The 18,456-nt window shown below is 38.5% G+C and overlaps 1 protein-coding gene across 3 annotated transcripts in view; it reads right to left on the bottom strand.

Annotated features, from left to right (window-relative positions):
* The window catches only part of DPP10 (dipeptidyl peptidase like 10), a 1,372,039-nt gene that overhangs the window by 301,275 nt on the left and 1,052,308 nt on the right, over nt 1-18,456 (bottom strand). For all 3 annotated transcript variants that reach the window (XM_081095341.1, XM_081095339.1, XM_081095340.1), the window contains exon 5: nt 14,561-14,635. In XM_081095341.1, the coding sequence (XP_080951467.1) occupies nt 14,561-14,635 (75 nt within the window). The remainder of the gene's footprint in view (nt 1-14,560; nt 14,636-18,456) is intronic.

Below are 18,456 nucleotides of genomic sequence, written 5' to 3'. Positions count from 1 at the left end.
TGGGATCGCTGGGTCCAAAGGCAGTTCCATTTTTAATTTTTTGAGGAAACTCCAGACTGTTTTTCATAGTGGCTGCACTAATTTGCATTCCCACCAACAGTGAATGAGTGTTTCTTTTTCTCCACATCTTTACCAACACATTTGTTGATTTATTGAAGATAGCCATTCTGATATATCGGAGGGGATATTTCATTATAGTTTTAATTTACATTTCTCTGATGATTATTGACATTGGGCATCTTTTCATATGTCTATTGGCCATTTGTATGTCCTTTTTGTAAAAGTGTCTATTCAGGTCCTCTGCCCATTTTCTAATTGGATTGTTTGTTTTTGGTGTTGAATTGTATGAGCTCTCTCTATATTTTGGATATTAACCCCTTATTAGATGTATCTTGAAAGCAAATATATTGTTCCATTCAATAGTCTTTTTATTTTGCCGATGTTTTCCTTTGCTGAGCAAAACTTTTTAGTTTGATGTAGTTCCATTTGCTTATTTTTTATTTTGTTTCCATTGCCCAAGGAGATTATATATATATATATATATATATATATATATATATATATATATATATACATATATATTGCTAAAAGAAATGTCAGAGATTTTACTGTTTATGTTTTCTTCTAGAAATAGTATGGTTTTAAATATTACATTTAAGCTTTAATCTACTTTGAGATATATGCACCCCTATATTCATTGCAGTGCTATTTATAATAGCCAAGATATGAAAGTAACTAAAGGGCTCATCAGTTAACTAGTGGATATAGAAGATGTGGTACATATATACTACTCAGCCATAAATAAAATAAAATAAAATAAAATCTTACCATTTGTAACAACGGATGTCCCTATACAGTATTATGTTAGGAGAAATAAGTCAGACAGAGAAAGACAAATACCATATATACAAAATATATAAACAAAACAGAAAAATCCTCATATTTTTCTGTTCAAATACAGAGAACAAATTGTGGGTTGCCAGATGGTAGGGCGGTTGAGGGGCTGGGTAAAAAAGGTGAAGGGATTAAGAAGCACCCACTGGTAGTTACAAAATAGCAGTTGTTCTCAACCTTCCTAATGCTGCGGCACTTTAATACAGTTCCTCATGTTGTGGTGACCCCCAACCATAAAATTATTTTCGTTGCTACTTCATAACTGTAATTTTGCTACAGTTATGAATCGTAATGTAAATATCTGATATGCAGGATGTATTTTCATTGTTCACGACCCACAGGTTGAGAACTGCTGGCTTAGGGAATATAGTCAATAATCCTATATAATAAAACCCTAAAATGCTAAGTGTCTGGTCGTCTGGTCATCCATTCAACCAATCAAAGCATAATAAGCTAATGATATGCTAAGGCCATTCAACTGCTCTCTATGAAATGCACTGAACACCAGGGGGCAGATGCTCTGACCAGTAGGTTAGCTTGCTGCTGGGGTCCAGCTGGTTGGGACTGAGTAAGATGGGCCAGGCATGCCCTAGAGCCCTCTCAAGATCCCTCCCCAGCTGGCCAAACTCCTGTGTCCCTCCCCTCCCCCAATCCATGCACCAGTGGGGTCCCTTGGCCTGGCCTGCACTGTCTCGCAATCCAGGACCCCTCAGGGATATCAGAGAGCCAGTTTCAGCCCAATCCTGATCAACACAGGAGCTGGCCCCTGGAGGTCAGTGAGCTCCCACAGGGGGAGCACCACTCAGCCAGAAGCCCTAAGCTGGGCTCACAGCTGTTGAGTGCAGCAGCAGTGATGGGAGCCTTTCCTGCCTCTATGGCAGCGCTAAGGATGTCCAGGGGGAAAGGGCCTAAGCTGTCAATCAGACATCCCCTGAGGGCTCCCGGATGTTGAGAGGATGCAGGCGAGGCTGGGGTGGGGGGGAGGGGGGTCCCGAGTGTATGAATTTCGTGCACTGGGCCTCTAGTATTGTAATAACTATGTACAGTGGCAGGTGAGTACTAGAATTATCAAGGGGAACACTTTGTAAAATACATGATTATCTAACCACTATGCTGTACACATGAAACTAATATAAAATAATATAAAATGTCAACTGTAATTGAAGAAAAAGTAAAAAATACAAACTTTTAAAAAGCAGGAAAAGTGTCCTTTGTCCCTGAGCCATGAAGCTTTGTCTTCTACCTCCCCCAATCATTCACTTGTTGAAAAAAATAAAATGACAATAGTGGGCCCCTCCTTGGTTCTTGGTGTTGGGGACGCCACACAGATTAAGCTCCAGTTAGAGTCTTAAGTGATCTCTAAGGCACAAGGGTAGAAAACTAGGTAAAAATGTAAATTAAGTATAAATAAGTAAAATGAAGTACAACTGTGTAATACTCCATTATGTTTCAGGTATACTGGATTAAATCTCATATGTAAACACAACTCTAGCTCTTTAAAATGAAGTCTCGATGTTTTTACCACGAGCCTCGGTCATTTTCTGGCTCAGATCTTTTAAACAGTGGTAGCTTCATAACTGTAATTCCATTCTCTACCACTTCTTTCCTCAGAAATGCTGACGTCCTTTCCATTTGGCTAATTATACTACCTTTGAGCTGCTTAATTACCAACACACAAGGTTTAACTGTGTTTTTTTTAAACAGGCAACATAATAACAACTAAAAGTTAATAGAGAAAATTCACTCATACCTTATTTCTTGGAATAATCAGAAAACACTACTACTGGCTTTCTTATTAGGTGTCCATAGTCTGATTGTTGGTTTGTTTCTACTTGAAGTTTTCTATTTCTGTAAGAATTACTATTGTTTTATTGAAAAGTTAGCCTGTATTTGATCATATTAAAAATATATGTGACTAAATAAAGCAACTCTACTGTTTTTGTTTGAAATCTCCAGCGAAAGGAGTCAGAGACTGTATATTCTGCAAGATATCAAACTTGACACATTAGTTGGAGAGTCACACATCTCTTTCTTCCCGTGTTTATGGTATGATGTATTTCAGAGAGAAAACTGTTATCTTTCTTGGATGAAAGAAAAGCTTTGAAATTTCTCTACCCCAGCACAGTTTGTCCACGCAAAATTTTTTGTACAATGCCTCTAATGAACAGTTATCCATTTACCTTTTGGAAATTTCTAAAGGAAGTAGCTGCTGCCTCCCACACTGGCTCTGAATTATTGAACAAGTCATTGTTAGAGAAGTCTTCTTCATGCTGAACCCAAATCCACCTTCCCGATGCCATTTCATATCATTGGCCTTAGTTTTGGATTAAGAAACACATCTAATTTCTATCTGCAATGCTAACATATCTATTACTCACCCTATATTTTTCCAAATTTCTCATCCCACAACTACATATCTAATTCATTCATTGTCATTTCTAAATTTTTGAAAATTATTTTTGTCTTCTATACAAGTCTTCAGTTGGGTACAGGACCCAGGTGTTCTCCAGTTGGGACTTAGAGCCCCGGGATATGAGCCTCCAGTGTCCTAGAGCAGCTCCAGCAACAGAAATCTAAGGTTAGGCCTACACATGTAGGTTTAATTTTTTTGTACACACATTAATGAAAAATAAAAACAGGTGAAATCCATGACTAACATATTTTACTTAATGGAATATACATGAACATTATGTCAACATGTTATATTTATAATTCATTAGTAATATTGTGCTTTTTTTTTTACTAAGCTTTCAAAATCTGGAGTGTGTATATTTACACTTACTGCAAAACTCAATTTAAACTAACCATATTTCAAGTGTTCAGTAGCCATGTGTGGTCAGTGGCTACCATACAGGACAGCACAGTTCTAGAAAGTTTAATTTTATAAATTGGCCTAAAAACATATCAGTGCTTTTAAAATTCCTGCCAGACTAACTTTATACTGAGTTTATGGTCAATAAAATACCCAAGGTGGCATGTGAGTTACTTTCCCTCATCCTACATTTTAAGAACCACATTTTTATAAAACACATGTGTTGACTTGGACCAGCATTCCCATCTCTAGATCATCTGTAATTTTGCTTCTGTAGTCTGCTAATTCAACTCTTCAGTCTAGCTTACTTACTCAAAACTTTTATAGGGATTGATTGATTGATTGATTGATTGATTGATTTAAAACAGCTTAATTCACATTGAACAGGAAAGGACCATGAAAATAATACAGGCTTGTGACATACTGAAAGAGGCTGTCACACATAGTATTAATCAATCACCGGGTAGTTACCCAGCTTTAAAACCACCTAACTTCACCAGCATTCACATGTAATCTCCTCCTAATACCACCATGTTTTCACGACGTACTGTGCAAAGCCTTCATGCAATTCAATTCCTTCATCACAGGATCTGTGGCAGCCAATGACTCTCACCTCCTAGTTTTCCTGGCCTAGTGTGCTCCCCTCCCTCCTGGAATCCCAGCTACCCCTGGGTGATAAGAATATAGCAGCAGTGAAGATTTATGAGTCCAAAGCCTAGGCCAAAAAAGGCATAGCAGACTCCACCTGCTGCCTTCTACCACGCACTCTGGGAGAATCCAGCCGCTGTGCCATGAGGACATCTGGTAGCCCCGTGGGAGGGGTCCACCTGGAGAAGACCTGAGGCCATCAATCAACAGCCAGGATTAACTTGCCAGCCCAGTCCTGAGCCACCCTCGAGGCAGATAATCCAGCTTCCATCAGGGCAACATCTGAAAGCAAAGGTGTAAGGACACAGGTAGGACCAGTGTAGCACAGCCGTTCCAGAACTCCTCACACAGAGTCCATGAGTATAAGGTACTGTTTATGCTACTAAGTTATGAAGTCATTACACACAGTATTAGGTTACCAGAACAATACCTGAACGCTCAATTGGACAGTATTTTGCTAATACAGTGTTTCTCCAAGTATTCTAATGGTTCTGTCTATAAATGGAAAAAATATGCACATTCCTATGACATGAACAAGACTCAAATGAGATAAATGAATATATTAATAGTGGTTTTCCTCTGAAAGATAAATACAAGCATTTTAATTATCTTCATTTTTTAAGTATTTTCAGATTCTCTATAGTAAGCATATTATTTTCAAAATCAAAATAAAATAAATGCCTTGTGGATAAAATAGCAATAAACAGGTAAATATATTAATAGCTACTACAAAAAGGGAAAGTTGTAAAATACAATCTTCCAAAACTTAAGCTTTCTTCCCTGCCTTCTTTTCCCCCCTCCTAGGATTGTTCTGCTTTAACAAAGAAAACTATTCCCAAAAGGATATTAATATCTTTTTCATGCGTTATTACCCCTCTTCAGTAAGAAGGAGGGTAACTAGGAAGGCAGTTTAGCAGCAGCTACAACTGAACATAGAAAGTGCATTTTATGGTCCCTGGAAGGCAGGAGACTCAGAGAGTCAACTTCAAGTTCCATATATTTGAATACAGTCCCTTTTTTATGCTGCCGTTTCTCTGAGTTTGTTATTAATAGGATTATTTGAAATATCAGTGTGCCCAAGTATATGAATCTTAATAGCTCAGACAATCCCATGACCAGAACCTCTACGCCCATAGACTTCTTAAATATGTGTCTGTAATTGTAAAGCACTGAAGTATTAAGACCCAGAAATTAATTAGATAATTCACTAGAGAAGAGTTACTACTTCAGGCAGCAGTGTATGCAAAATTTATTTTACAGTGATTTCTTCTTAGTTAAAATAGATATTTATCATACAGAGGGTCTTGTCTACAGAGCTCCAGACCAGTAGGAACATAATTGAAATGAACGCTCTTTTCCATGCTTCTATGTACAGAACCTCAAACCTCAGAGGGAAGGTAGGGGAAGGTGGACGGCGGGTAAGAGCTCAACCAAAGGACTTATATCCATGCATATGAGCATGACCAATGGACAGAGAAAATAGGGGGGTGAGGGCATGTGTTGGGGGCAGGAGCAGGCGGGGAGATGTCGATGGGGGAAAAAGGAGACATGTGTAAAACTTTCAACAACAAAGAATTTAAAAAAAAAAGAAATGAACACATCTAGCTCTGGAGAATATCAACACTGCTTTTGCAGAGCATCAGCTCTGGTGGACGGGCACCCATACGCCACTCCAGCACACATACAACTGATCCAGTCCTTCCGGAGGAATTTCAAAAAGTCATTCCATTTTACTTTTCGTTTCAGAAAGAGCCTATTCTCCTGAAGATTTATGCCCCATTATAGATAAAGGACAGTTCTAATTATGCTAAAACAACAGTTACTTTAATTAAAGTGTCTGATCCCAAGCATAAGACATAATAAGGCAGTTTACAATGTAAAATAAATAGTATAAATAGTTAAACTATTCATTAGTCCATTTAATGTGCACTGTTAAATCAAATAATAAAAAAATATAAATGAGTATTATTTTAAAGAGTTTTTAGCCGAAACTGGTTTGGCTCAGTGGATAGGGCGTTGGCCTGCGGACTGAAAGGTCCCAGGTTCGATTCTGGTCAAGGGCATGTACCTAGGTTGCGGGCACATCCCCAGTAGGAGATGTGCAGGAGGCAGCTGATCGATGTTTCTAATTCTCTATCTCTCACCCTTCCTCTCTATAAAAAATCAATAAAATATAATTTTAAAAAAAGAGTTTTTAAAATTTTTGTTCTTTTCTAAAATATATAAACAATTGCCTTTTCAAGGATGGATTAAAAATGCAATTGTTTAATAATTTCAATGGACCAATAAATTTCAAACATATTGGGATAATACTGGATTTCAATAATAAATACTATTTATGACTTAACATGATTCAAGAATAACAGAAAAATATTTTTTTCTGATATGGGAAATGTCAAATACTAGATTACAATTCTCAACCACAAATATTCCGATCATCAAGATTTATAACATCTAGATTTCCTCATATTTGAAACATATTTTAATCATCTAAGAATATTTTTTAATTTATGGCATTGCAATGTGCTCTACAATAATTTAGTTTGCTATTTTTGATAAACAACTTCTAAGAAGCAGATATAAAAATAAAATGTATAAGTCTGGAGAAGTATAATACATGCTACCTGAGTGTTGCAAATAATAATATGCCATATAAATTCTATTTATCTTGTAGTTACTAAATTAGAATACAATTGATATTATTTGTAATGAATAGAAAAATAATTATACCAGAGTACAGAATAATTCCTCAAAGACATGTAAAAGCTTTTTCAAAATGGCAGTAAGATCCAAAGACGTGGGATGTTGACTAGAAAGATGGGCTGTGCCCCAGCTCTGCAACCTGGAGTGGGGCTCTTATGTTAGAGCATCTCTAAGTCTCCTGCCTGTGCAACAAATGATGTCACTGGCAAGGGAGCATGGACTTTGGGAGGTTTAAGTTGACAAACACTCTTTCCACAGAAAAAGCACGATTTGAATACTCAGCAGAGGTTTGTTCCCTCTACTACAGCCCCTTATTAAAATACATGCCAGAGGAGAAACAGGGCAATGGATAAGAAAGGGAGAATTAGATAAAAAATCTGAAGCCAAAATCTATTATTCATATAAATATACACATGGCATAGTCCAATCAGGAGTAGAATGAATAAACTATAATATAGGTAGTAGATTACCATAAAATAGGGAAAAGAATATGGGACTATCCAACTACTGAACTGATAAGAACAGATACTACACTTGATCTCAGCCAAAAGACTAAGAAGTGATATCCAACTATTGAATGATGTGGATATATTCCCAAACTTAAGCTGAATATAAGAAGACACATAAAATAATACATACTGTATGTATTTATCTATTGTCTATCATCTATCTATCTATGTATCTATCTATCTATCTATCTATCTATCTATCTATCATCTATCTCGTACATAAACAGACAAAACTAATCTAAGTTATTAGAAGCTTGAACAGTGATATCCCTTGTGCTGGGTAGTGACTGGCAAGGAGCACAGTAATGTTTTGCTTCTTGACCTGGCTGATGATTGCAGCGATGTGCTCAGTTTGTAAATATTCATCGGGCTATCCTCATAATATGTGCATGTGCAACATTCCAACCATAAAATTAAGAATGAATAGCTTAAATATAAACTCACATATTTTGCTCCAAACCCCATGCACTCCCCACTACACCACATGTACTTATAACATGCCAGATTAAGCACCAACCTGGAAGGGCAAATGAGGCCAGACCAGTGTCCAACTCCAGAAAGGAACAGTTGGACATTAAATCCAGGATCAATTTTAAAACACTAAAGAAAAAATTAATAGATGATCTGTTGTAAATGTTATTTTTTCCTAAACCGTTGTCATGTACATGGGTAACTTCTGGCAAATTATATATTTTCTCAGGTGCAATACTTTGGATTTTGAGAAATAGGACCCTCTAAACAGATGTGATTCTCAAATGTAAATATTCATCAGCATCCCCTAGCGGCCAAGTTAAACACAGAGTGTGGGCCCCACCCTAGAGTTTCTGGTTCAGTGGCTCTGAGCCGAATTTGCATTGCCAACAGCTGCCAGGTGACCCTGATGTGTCTGGGAACACACATTGAGAACTGCTATTCCAGGAAAAAAAAAAAAAAATCAGTCATATTAGGTAAGTTTGGGAATCACCTTTGTATTTCTACTAAAAATAAAAATATCAACTACTCTGAAGAGAAATTGCAAGAAATAAGGGGATACAAGTAAATACTTTGGCGCAAAATCGTTGCAGTATGAAAAAACTGGTACCCATGTTTATTTTTTATCTCTGGGCCTTCCCTTGTTTGGAGTCTGGAAAGTCTTCAGTAGGTGGAATCGACCAGTTCACTTAAATTCAGAGGCCTTCAAACCTCGCTGCACATTGCAACCTCCTGGGGAGTTTTAAAATGCCCATCTTTGGGCTGTTTCCCAGACCAGTTAAATCAAGATGTCTCCAGGGTGGGACCTAATAATTAATGATTTTTAATTTCTCCAGGTGATTCTCATGTTCAGCTAAGATTGAGAATCAATGCTTTATTTCCACCAACTTCGCCTGTTTACTATGTTCCATTTGCTGTAAAAACAAAAAACAAAACAAAACAAAAACTATTTGAGCATTAAAATAAATGAAGTCAAGTTGTTGACTTTAAGGATCTTATTGTTTAGTCAATGGGATCTACGCATAGATAGACATGTTGCATATAATGACAAAGACATTAACATGAAAATATAAACCAGATGCTAAGAAAGCATAGAAAATGGCCACTTACTTTTACCCAGAACTTTAAGAAAAGTTTGCTAGAGGTTCTGGTTTATTAATTCATATATTAAGGTTTCATTGTTGTTGTTGTTTTTAGTAACACTGTGCTAGGTACTGTGTCAGACAATTATAGCTGTGATAAATTTTTATAAAGGGGATGGACAGGACCATGAAACTTCGGATAGCAGATTTCACTGAGTCAGAAAAGTCTGGAATGGCTCTGGCATTTGAAGAAAATTATGGTTAAGTTGACATCTGAAGAGTAAGAACAAGTTATCTCTATGAAGGTGAGATGATGGGCAAGATTTGCTTCAGTAGTGAAAGCCCCATAATAGGAAGGGACATGGTGTTTCCAGGGACTGTAGGAAACCCCAAAATGCTGAAAGCAACTGGGGAGTCATGGGAGGTGAGGCTGGGAAGACAGGCACGGCCTTGTAGGTTGTGTTAGGACTTTTGATCTCTATCCCAGAAAGCCTTGGGAAGATTTAAACAGATAATGACAATAGGTATTCTTTTCATAAAAATCAGTTTAGCCTGAGTGTGGGAACTGATTAAAAGGCATGAGAGTGATTGAAGGAAAACTGCGAGTGGGCTGTGACAGTCTCTAAAACAAGAAGTAATATAAGCACATTACACCTCCATGCCCAGAACTCTTTTTTTTATTTGAAATATATTTGATATTTAACACTGTGCAAATTTAAGGTGTTCCACCTGTTAATTTGATATGTTTATATAGTAACATGATTGCCACTGTAAGGATAATTAGCACCTCTACCATGTTACAAAATTATCCTTTCCTTAAAGTAGTTGGAATAATTAAGTTCTAGTCTATCAAGTTTGATAATTATAATACAACTAGAAGCCCGATGCACGAAGATTTGTGAAAGAATGGGCCTTCCTTCCCTTGGCTGCCGGCACCACCTTCCCGCCTTCCCACGCTGCCCAGAGGCTAGAGCAGTGTGGAACACCTGTATCATCGCCATGGCGACAATGCAAGCATCCAGCCCCGCGCCCAGCTGCTCAGAGCTTGCACAAGAAAATTAGCCCACCATCTTTTGGGTTAATTTGCATGCTCATTCTTCATTGGCTGGTGGGCATCATGAAGGTACAGTCAATTTGCATCTTTCTCTTTTATTAGTGTCGATACTGTTGTTTAAGTTTATTGTGCTCTGTGTTATATCTCTAGGTCTTATTTATTACTTGTTCTAAGTTTGAACACTAAAAAGCATCTGTCCTGTCCCCCCACCTGCCATACTCTGGTACCCTCATTTTATTCTCTATTTTTAAAAGTTTGGCTTTTAAAATCCACATATAAGTGATATCATGTCTTTCTCTCCAGGACCTGTCATTCATCCTTCCTTCATTTTTTAGTCAAGAGTGAAGATGTGAGGATTCAGGCAGGAAAACTCCTGCTGAGCTATATTAATCAGTCTTCATATTGATGGACACAAGCCCGAGAGAAAAAAAAACACTGAGTGGATCTTCTTTTCTTGGTCAAATAATATAGTGTTTATTTTATAAATATTTCTCTTAAATATTTGTTACATCCCAATAAAAAAGAGTTGGATAATCCTAACAATCTGGATATAAGAAGTAGAACTTATTTTTTTCTATTTATTTGGCCTTTGATCATGCAAATTTAACACTTAAAAAACATAGGGAAATGTTAAAGATTATCTGATTTCCTGCTCCTTTCTCCAGTATTTCAGGGGCATGAACCTAAAGGTTTCTGCTTGCTTTGCTTCAGATTCTGTTTCTGTGTAAACAGAGTCACCAACTGAGATGCTACCAGGGTTAGCCAAGCACTGCAACCGTGAGAAGAAGACTGGGCATAAAAGAACTGAACTGTCAGAGAGATTCCCTCCCGCCACTAAGACCACTCAGGAGAGGCAGCCAGGTTTAAGCACCATCACCACCAGTAGACTATCTGAAAGTTGGAATCCAGCCTTTATTTGAGCTTTTCTAGTTCAGCTCATTTGCCTTGTAATGAAGATAAAGACAAATCATCTTACAAAGCCAATTTGCTAGGGTGCAGCTATTATTTCCTACTTGAAAGACCTTGGATAAATTTCTAAATCTGTCTGATCCTGCATTTTCCAGCTTTTCAAGGAGATTAACTTTTCTCCTTTCTGAAATCAGGATAATAGCATGCACCTAAAACAATGTGTAGTATATAGGGTAGCTCCTGTTTCCCCACTTTTATGTATAAAGGGGATAAAAGGAATTAAACACACCAAAATACTTTTAGAAGATGTGTTTGGGTGGTTGGATTTTGTGTGATTGTTTATTTCCATCTTTGTTAATGGGCATTATACACATGTGCATGTGGATACACACACACACACACAAGGTAACCATGACATTTAATTACTCTAAAACTGTCAATAATCCCAATTGCTGCCTTAGTATAAACTGTACAGAATAGAATGAAATTTCAAGTTCTTTTCTAATTTGGGCTTAAAATATTTATTAAGCCCAAATGGTCAACCTGTGGATAAGTCTGAATTGACTGCTATCCCTCAAAGACAAGGCTCCTCCCATGAAATCCCATGTTATCTTCACACCTGGAATGTTTTTCTTTCATCTGTCCTCATTTGACCTTCAAAGACTCATATACTTCCCTCTCCAACCTTGTATGTGGTAGATACGTTTGGTCATATTACTTCTACCTGAGTCTATATTTCTTAAATGAGCTGATTCACACACACACACACACACACACACACACACACACACAAACTTACACAATGCCTGTTCCAGTTGTGTACACCTAACAGTTGATGAATAAATAGAATGAGTAATAAATGAAGTGAAATAAGAGTGTGAAATTTAGTTTGATCATTTTTTCTTATTAAAATAATCCAGTACTGATTATCATAAACTATTTTTCCTGAAATTAAACAAACAAACAAAAACACAAAGAAGAGAGATAGCCAATATTAAGATTTTCTTAATATACTAATTTACATTTTTGGCATTAATTATATTCTCATATAATCTTGACATATTTTGCTCAAGCATTCAAAGTTAACCTAATTTTATACATTATATCCCAGAGCAGCCCTACCATTATTACATTCCAAACAGCAATGTATGATTGATCTAGTTTCCCTGAATGCTAGTCATTATTTGGTGTAATAATTTTTATTTTATTTTAGCCATTCTGATATGAGGGTAGCAGCAACCCTTCTTGTTTTAATTTGCATTTATTTAATGGCTAATGATGTTAACTGCATTTTTATGTTCTTATTTGCATCTGTATGTCCTCTTCAATGAAATGTCTCATGTCTTTGCCCGTGTTCTGATTATATATATATTTGTAATTCTTGCATTAGATAGTTTGATATATTCTAGGTATTAGTCCTTTGTTGAATATCTGAATTGCAAGTATTCTATTCCAGTCTGTACCTTACATTTTAACTAGAGACCCAGTGCACAAATTCGTGCACCAGTGGGGTCCCTCAGCCTGGCCTGTGGGATCAGGCTGAAACCGGCTCTCTGATATTCCCCGAGGGGTCCCAGACTGTGAGAAGGTGCAGGCCAGGCTAAGGAACCCCACCAGTGCACGATCAGGGCCAGGGAGGGACACAGGAGGTTGGCCAGCAGGGGAGTGACTGCAGGAGGACTTCATCAGGGGGGCACGGAGCGGGGTTGGCCCATCTTGATCAGTCCCAATCAGCCAGACCCCAGTAGCAAGCTAACCTACTGATCGGAGCTTCTGCCCCTGGTGGTCAGTGCACATGATAGTGAGCAGTTGAGTAACCTTAGCATATCATTAGCATATTACGTTTTGATTGGTTGAACGGCTGACTGGTCAACTGGGCACTTACCATATTAGGCTTTAATTATATAGGATCTTCATAACAACATCTTTCACAGAACAAAGCTTTTTTTCTTTGTACACACTATAAATTTGATATAGTGTGAGAACTATTTTTATAGCCATAGATCCCAAAGATTTTCTGCTAGGGTTTCCTTAAAAGTTTTATTGATTGACATTTCTACATTTAAATCCATAAATGAGTTTTTACATAGTGTAAGACTTAGGTCAGTGTATTTTTGTATGGTTTGCCTATGGAAGTCCAGTTGCCCCAGAACCATTTGTGGAAAAGACTGTCTTCCTCCCATTAAATTGCTTTTGCACATTTATCAGAAATCAATTAGGCCTATTTGTATGGGACTATTTCTGGATTTATTATTCCATTTTATTGATTTATGTGTCAATCCCTCTGCCAATGCCACTTAGCCTTAAGTTCTGTAGCTACTGAGATCTGATTAAAAAACACACAAAAAGATATTTATTATCAGTTTAATATAACACTTTTCAGTTAAAATTGTTTAAAAAGAATATTATTTTCAAAAAGTTGGGGGTGTTGTATATTTTCATTTACAAAAATCAAGTATTTTTTCTACTGTTACATGTGGTTTTCAAAAATGTAATTAAATAGAGATAACAAAGCAAAATTTGAGGTACAAAGGCCAGGATACATCATAGAATAAAAATGTCTTTGATTGCAATCTCCTCTACTATTTTTTTCAGTGTAAGTTGCTTATTTTAAATAAAAACATAAACTCATTAAAAATATAGCACATGTGTAATTCAAACAACTAAAACCATCAAACAGAAGGTCCTCTGAACTGTGACATTTTATGTGCTCAAAAGCTTTCAATACATTATATGAGGCTTTCTGCCTTAAGTCTATAAATTTTTATTGTCTGTCCTAAAGCACATAAAACTTTCTTGAATGATTTCCAATCACTTATTTTCCACAGAAACTAATCTGCTGAACTGGCTTTTCAACATTTACTTTGCTTTTTAACAGTGAGAATTACATCTAAGTACTAAATACTCAACCATAGTACTGCTCTAATTGTGCTGTGGAGCTGACATGGAATCATAAAACCCCAATTGCAATTAGAATATTTTATTTCTTCAGAATTAATTTCTTGGCTTGCCCTACTTTCAGAACATTTTACAATCATAAGGCTTATGCTTAAATGACACCAAAAAACACATTCACCATAACTTAAGTAAATGTTCTCACCAGTCCCTTCCCACTATCCACACTGCCATTCAGGGCACAGCCATTAAGAAAATTCCCTAGTGCATACACACATGAAACATTCAAGTACAGAGTAAAGCTATCCTGAAAAGGTCAAAATCTCCCATTATCAGACCAGCTAACCTGAAGCATTCCCCTCTGAAAGAGATGGACTTGGAGGACCACTGGACCAGGTACTTGCTAGTCAGGTGTGGAAGGACATTGCCTAAGAACTTCTCTTGTGCAATATTGGTCATCAGTGACCCCTGCAGCTATAGATGAGCCAAGCTTTCTCTAGATGAGTAGATAACCAAGGAAAACTATAAACGCCAGCTGATTGCATCACAAGGAAAAGTTTAACAAAAGAGATCACTTCTTTACCTGTTTGACATCATATGCCAGAAGAACATATTTCAAATCTGGTGAAACTGAATGTCTTGATGCTTTGAAGGTTCCCTATAAACAAAACAAAACAATTATCTATGTATATAAAAGCCTAAGCGACCAAACAACCAAACAACCAGTCGCTATAACATGCACTGACCACCAGGGGGCAGGCGCTCAACACAGGAGCAGCCCCCTGGAGGTCAGGGCGCTCCCACAGCCAACCTCCTGTGGCCAGCCAACCTCCCACAGTCCCTCACCCAGCCAGCCAACCTCTTGCGGCCCCTCCTCTGGGTCAGCAGCCCCCCCCAACTGTCCCTGATGGGGGGGCTGGCCGGCCAACCTCCCACAGTCCCTCCCTCTGGCCAGCCAGGGGACCCCACTTGTGCACAAATTCATGCACCAGGCCTCTAGTCTTATCTAATAAAAGGGTAATATGCAAATTAACCATCACTCCACAACAAAGATGGCAGTGCCCATACCTACAAGATGGTGGCACCCAGTCCCCTCAGCACTGCCGTTGGAGTGTCCGGTCCTGTCAGCCCTGTTTGCACTTTGGCGAGAGCAGACACCAGCGCCCTGCTTACCCCTTGCCACAGTGGCGAGCCAGAGAGCAGAAAGCAGGGCCCTGCTTGCCACTTATGGAGAGCAGACACTAGGCCCCTGCTTACCTCTGGCCGAGGTGGCGAGGGGCAAGCAGGACCCCACAGAGAGCAGACAGCAGGGCCCTGCTTGCCCCTGGCCATAGCAGCAAGCCAGAAAGCAGACAGGCAGGTAAGTACACAAAGAGCAGAGAACAACAGGGAGTGGGCCTAAGCCATCAGTAGGACATCCCCTGAGGGCTCCCAGATTGGAGAGGGTGCAGGTCGGGCTGAGGGACCCCCTCCCCCCATTCCCTGTTGCACGGATTTTGTGCACCGGGCCTCTAGTCTTTAATAACCGAGAGATTCAGGTGCATTTTGGATATATACATATTAAAAAAAAACCCTCATTTCTGTTAAATCCATAAAATTGTTAAATAGGCATTCTCATTCCAGCATTAAACAGGCACATACATGTATGTATGTGTGATTATACAGATGAGTAAGGAAATGTAGAGAGGCTATAGTAAACATTTCATTAATAAAATAATTGCTACCATATCTTTCCTCCATGTTATCACTATAAAACTATATCATGTTTTCGTTATAAGAAATAAAAAGCAAAAACTCACTGAACTTCTTAAGTAACCAAATGCTTTTATATTTGTATGTTCATCAAAATGACAAAAAATAGTGACATTATGTGGTATCATGATTTTTTACTGTATTTTTCTTACATTTATTTTATTTATATTGAAAAAAGACACATATTAAAGACAGACTCTCTTTAAAGTAAACTTCCAGAGTGAAACAGATTAAAACACAAAAAAATACATATAATTTTATCTTTGAATAGACTTGATGTCAGAAAAAGTTGAAAATAAAACGGAGAAATACATTTAAAGTGGAGAAATAATTTTATTTTAAATAGAGATTGCATTTAACTTTCTATCTAAAGAGAAGGCAATCAGCCCTGGCTGGCATTGTTCAGTGGTTAGTGTTGGCCTGTGCACCAAAGGGTCATGGGTGCAATTCCTGGTCAAGGGCACCATACCTTGGTTGCAGGTTCAACCCCAGTTGGGGCATATGCGGAAGGCAACCAATCGATTGTCTCTCTCACATCTCTCTCTCTCTCTTTCTCTCTCTCTCTTTCTCTCTCTCTCTCTGCCTTTCTCTCTCTTCACCCCTTCTACTCTCTCTAAAAAAATCAATGGAAAAATATATTCTCAGGTAAGGAATAAAAAAATAACAATAAGTAAAGAGAAAGCAAGCAAATTGAGTTGATGCATCAAAAGCCTACAAAATACAAAAAATATAAAGTGTATAATTTTAGACAACCTCCCTCGAATAGAGATATACATCTTAATAATTCTGTACACTTCATATCAAGGCAGTTTTCACAAGACTGTGCTCCATGATGAACAGAAAAGGGCGAAGTCAAGATTTTCTCATTTAGAAATCCCCAAAACACAATGGACAAGGTAAGAAACTCTGACTGCAATGACGCCTTGACTTATGAGTTTAATTCATTCCTTGATGGAGCTTGTAACTCAAATTACTCATATATCAAATCAAAAAGTGAAGGAGTGAGACACGTGATGCTGGGCTGATGTTGTGGCATTCACTGTGACGTTCGCTGAGCCAACTAGCGGTGGGGTATCTGAAGCTGGCTCGTAACCTGAATTTTAGCTCGCAACTCAAAACAAAAAATCGGCTGAGAGACCGCTCGTATCTCAAAAAACTCGTTAGTCGGGACACTCGTAAGTCAAGGCCCCACTGTGCTGAGTATTTGGGAAAGTTTGCATGGAATAATGAAAAAGATATATTTGGCTTTTTATTTCAGGTTCTGGGTACAGAGCTCCTAAAGTACTTGGAATTTCCTGAGCAATAGGAGTGTATTTTGTTAATAACGAATCCTCTTTGAACATCCCAGGTTTATGCTAATGAATGACTTTAGGTTCTGGCGCTAGGTGAGTGGCTAGAGAGTGTCTGGATGGGGGCTGGTCATCAGAGGATCCAGATCCCTCGTTAGAGGATTAGCATGTCCAGTCCTGGAGGTCAGGGAGGGTGGAAGGTCAGGAGATGTTCAGGCACTTGGTCAATGATTTAATCAGGTGCCGAGGTAGTGAGACCTGGATAACAACTCTGATGGATAAGATTTAAAGAAGCTTCCTTGTTACTAAACATATCAGTGGACTAGGGGCATGGCACACCCAGCTCCACAGAGACAGAGATTTGGGCCCTCGGAATCTACCCTACTTCACCTGGCTCATCATTTGTGTCCTTTGTAACCCAGTAATCACAGTACAACTGACCACTGCACAGCACTGGTTTGAACTATGCCAGTATACTAGTACTTGTATGCAGATTTTCCCCCCCAGTAAATATAGTTCACCCTTTTCATCCCTGGGTTCAACATCTGCAGATCGGATCAATCAGGATGGAAAACAGTATTTTTGCAATCAAAACTGTAGCTTCTGACCTGCAGATTTCCTGGGGATCAAAATTACTGGTTTCTATCCCCACTTGGTTGAATCCACTAATGTGAAGGACCTACTATAGAGTGAAAAGTTATACAAGAATGTTCCACTGAGTCGGGGTTGGCACCCTTAACCACATGTTGTTCAAGGATCAACAATATACAACTTTCTGTGAGTTAGTATAGAGCAGTGGTCGGCAAACTCATTAGTCAACAGAGCCAAATATCAACAGTACAACGATTGAAATTTCTTTTGAGAGCCAAATTTTTTAAACTTAAACTATATAGGTAGGTACATTGTTATTAACTTAATTAGGTACTCCTAAGCTGGCCTTTGCTAAAAACGTCCTCAATCTGAGGGGTCGACCTCAGAGAATGTACCCCCACTTCTTCTAACGCCACTTCTTTAAAATAGACTCTCCCAGGCCGAAAACTGACTTCTGCCCATGGGCCACGAAGTTTCAATCGCACTGTACGTGCGCGCCCAAACGTGGTATTTTGTGGAAGAGCCACACTCAAGGGGCCAAAGAGCTGAATGTGGTTCGCAAGCTGCGGTTTGCTGGCCACTGGTCTAGAGAATTATCAAATCTTAAGAGAGAACTGTGGAATTCGTGGTCCGGTTCCGCTGAAAGGCAGGGAACCTGGGAACTGGAGACTTGAAGCTGTTACCTGAAGTGGGGACAGTCAGAAGCCCTTACTCTGTGTGGCAGGCACTGGGTCCCGGTAGTTCGTATCAGAGTGGAATGGAACTGTAGGTCAACCAGGTGGGGTCAGAGCATGGTGGTTGAAACAGCACAGTTTAATCTCTGAGCCAGGTTGACAAGAGAGTTGAG

The sequence above is a fragment of the Myotis nattereri genome, assembly GCF_964212035.1.
Source record: "Myotis nattereri genome assembly, chromosome: 7".
In the NCBI taxonomy this organism is placed as follows: domain Eukaryota; kingdom Metazoa; phylum Chordata; class Mammalia; order Chiroptera; family Vespertilionidae; genus Myotis; species Myotis nattereri.
Note: the sequence above shows the minus strand (reverse complement) of the source record. Positions and strands in the feature narration are given on the sequence as shown.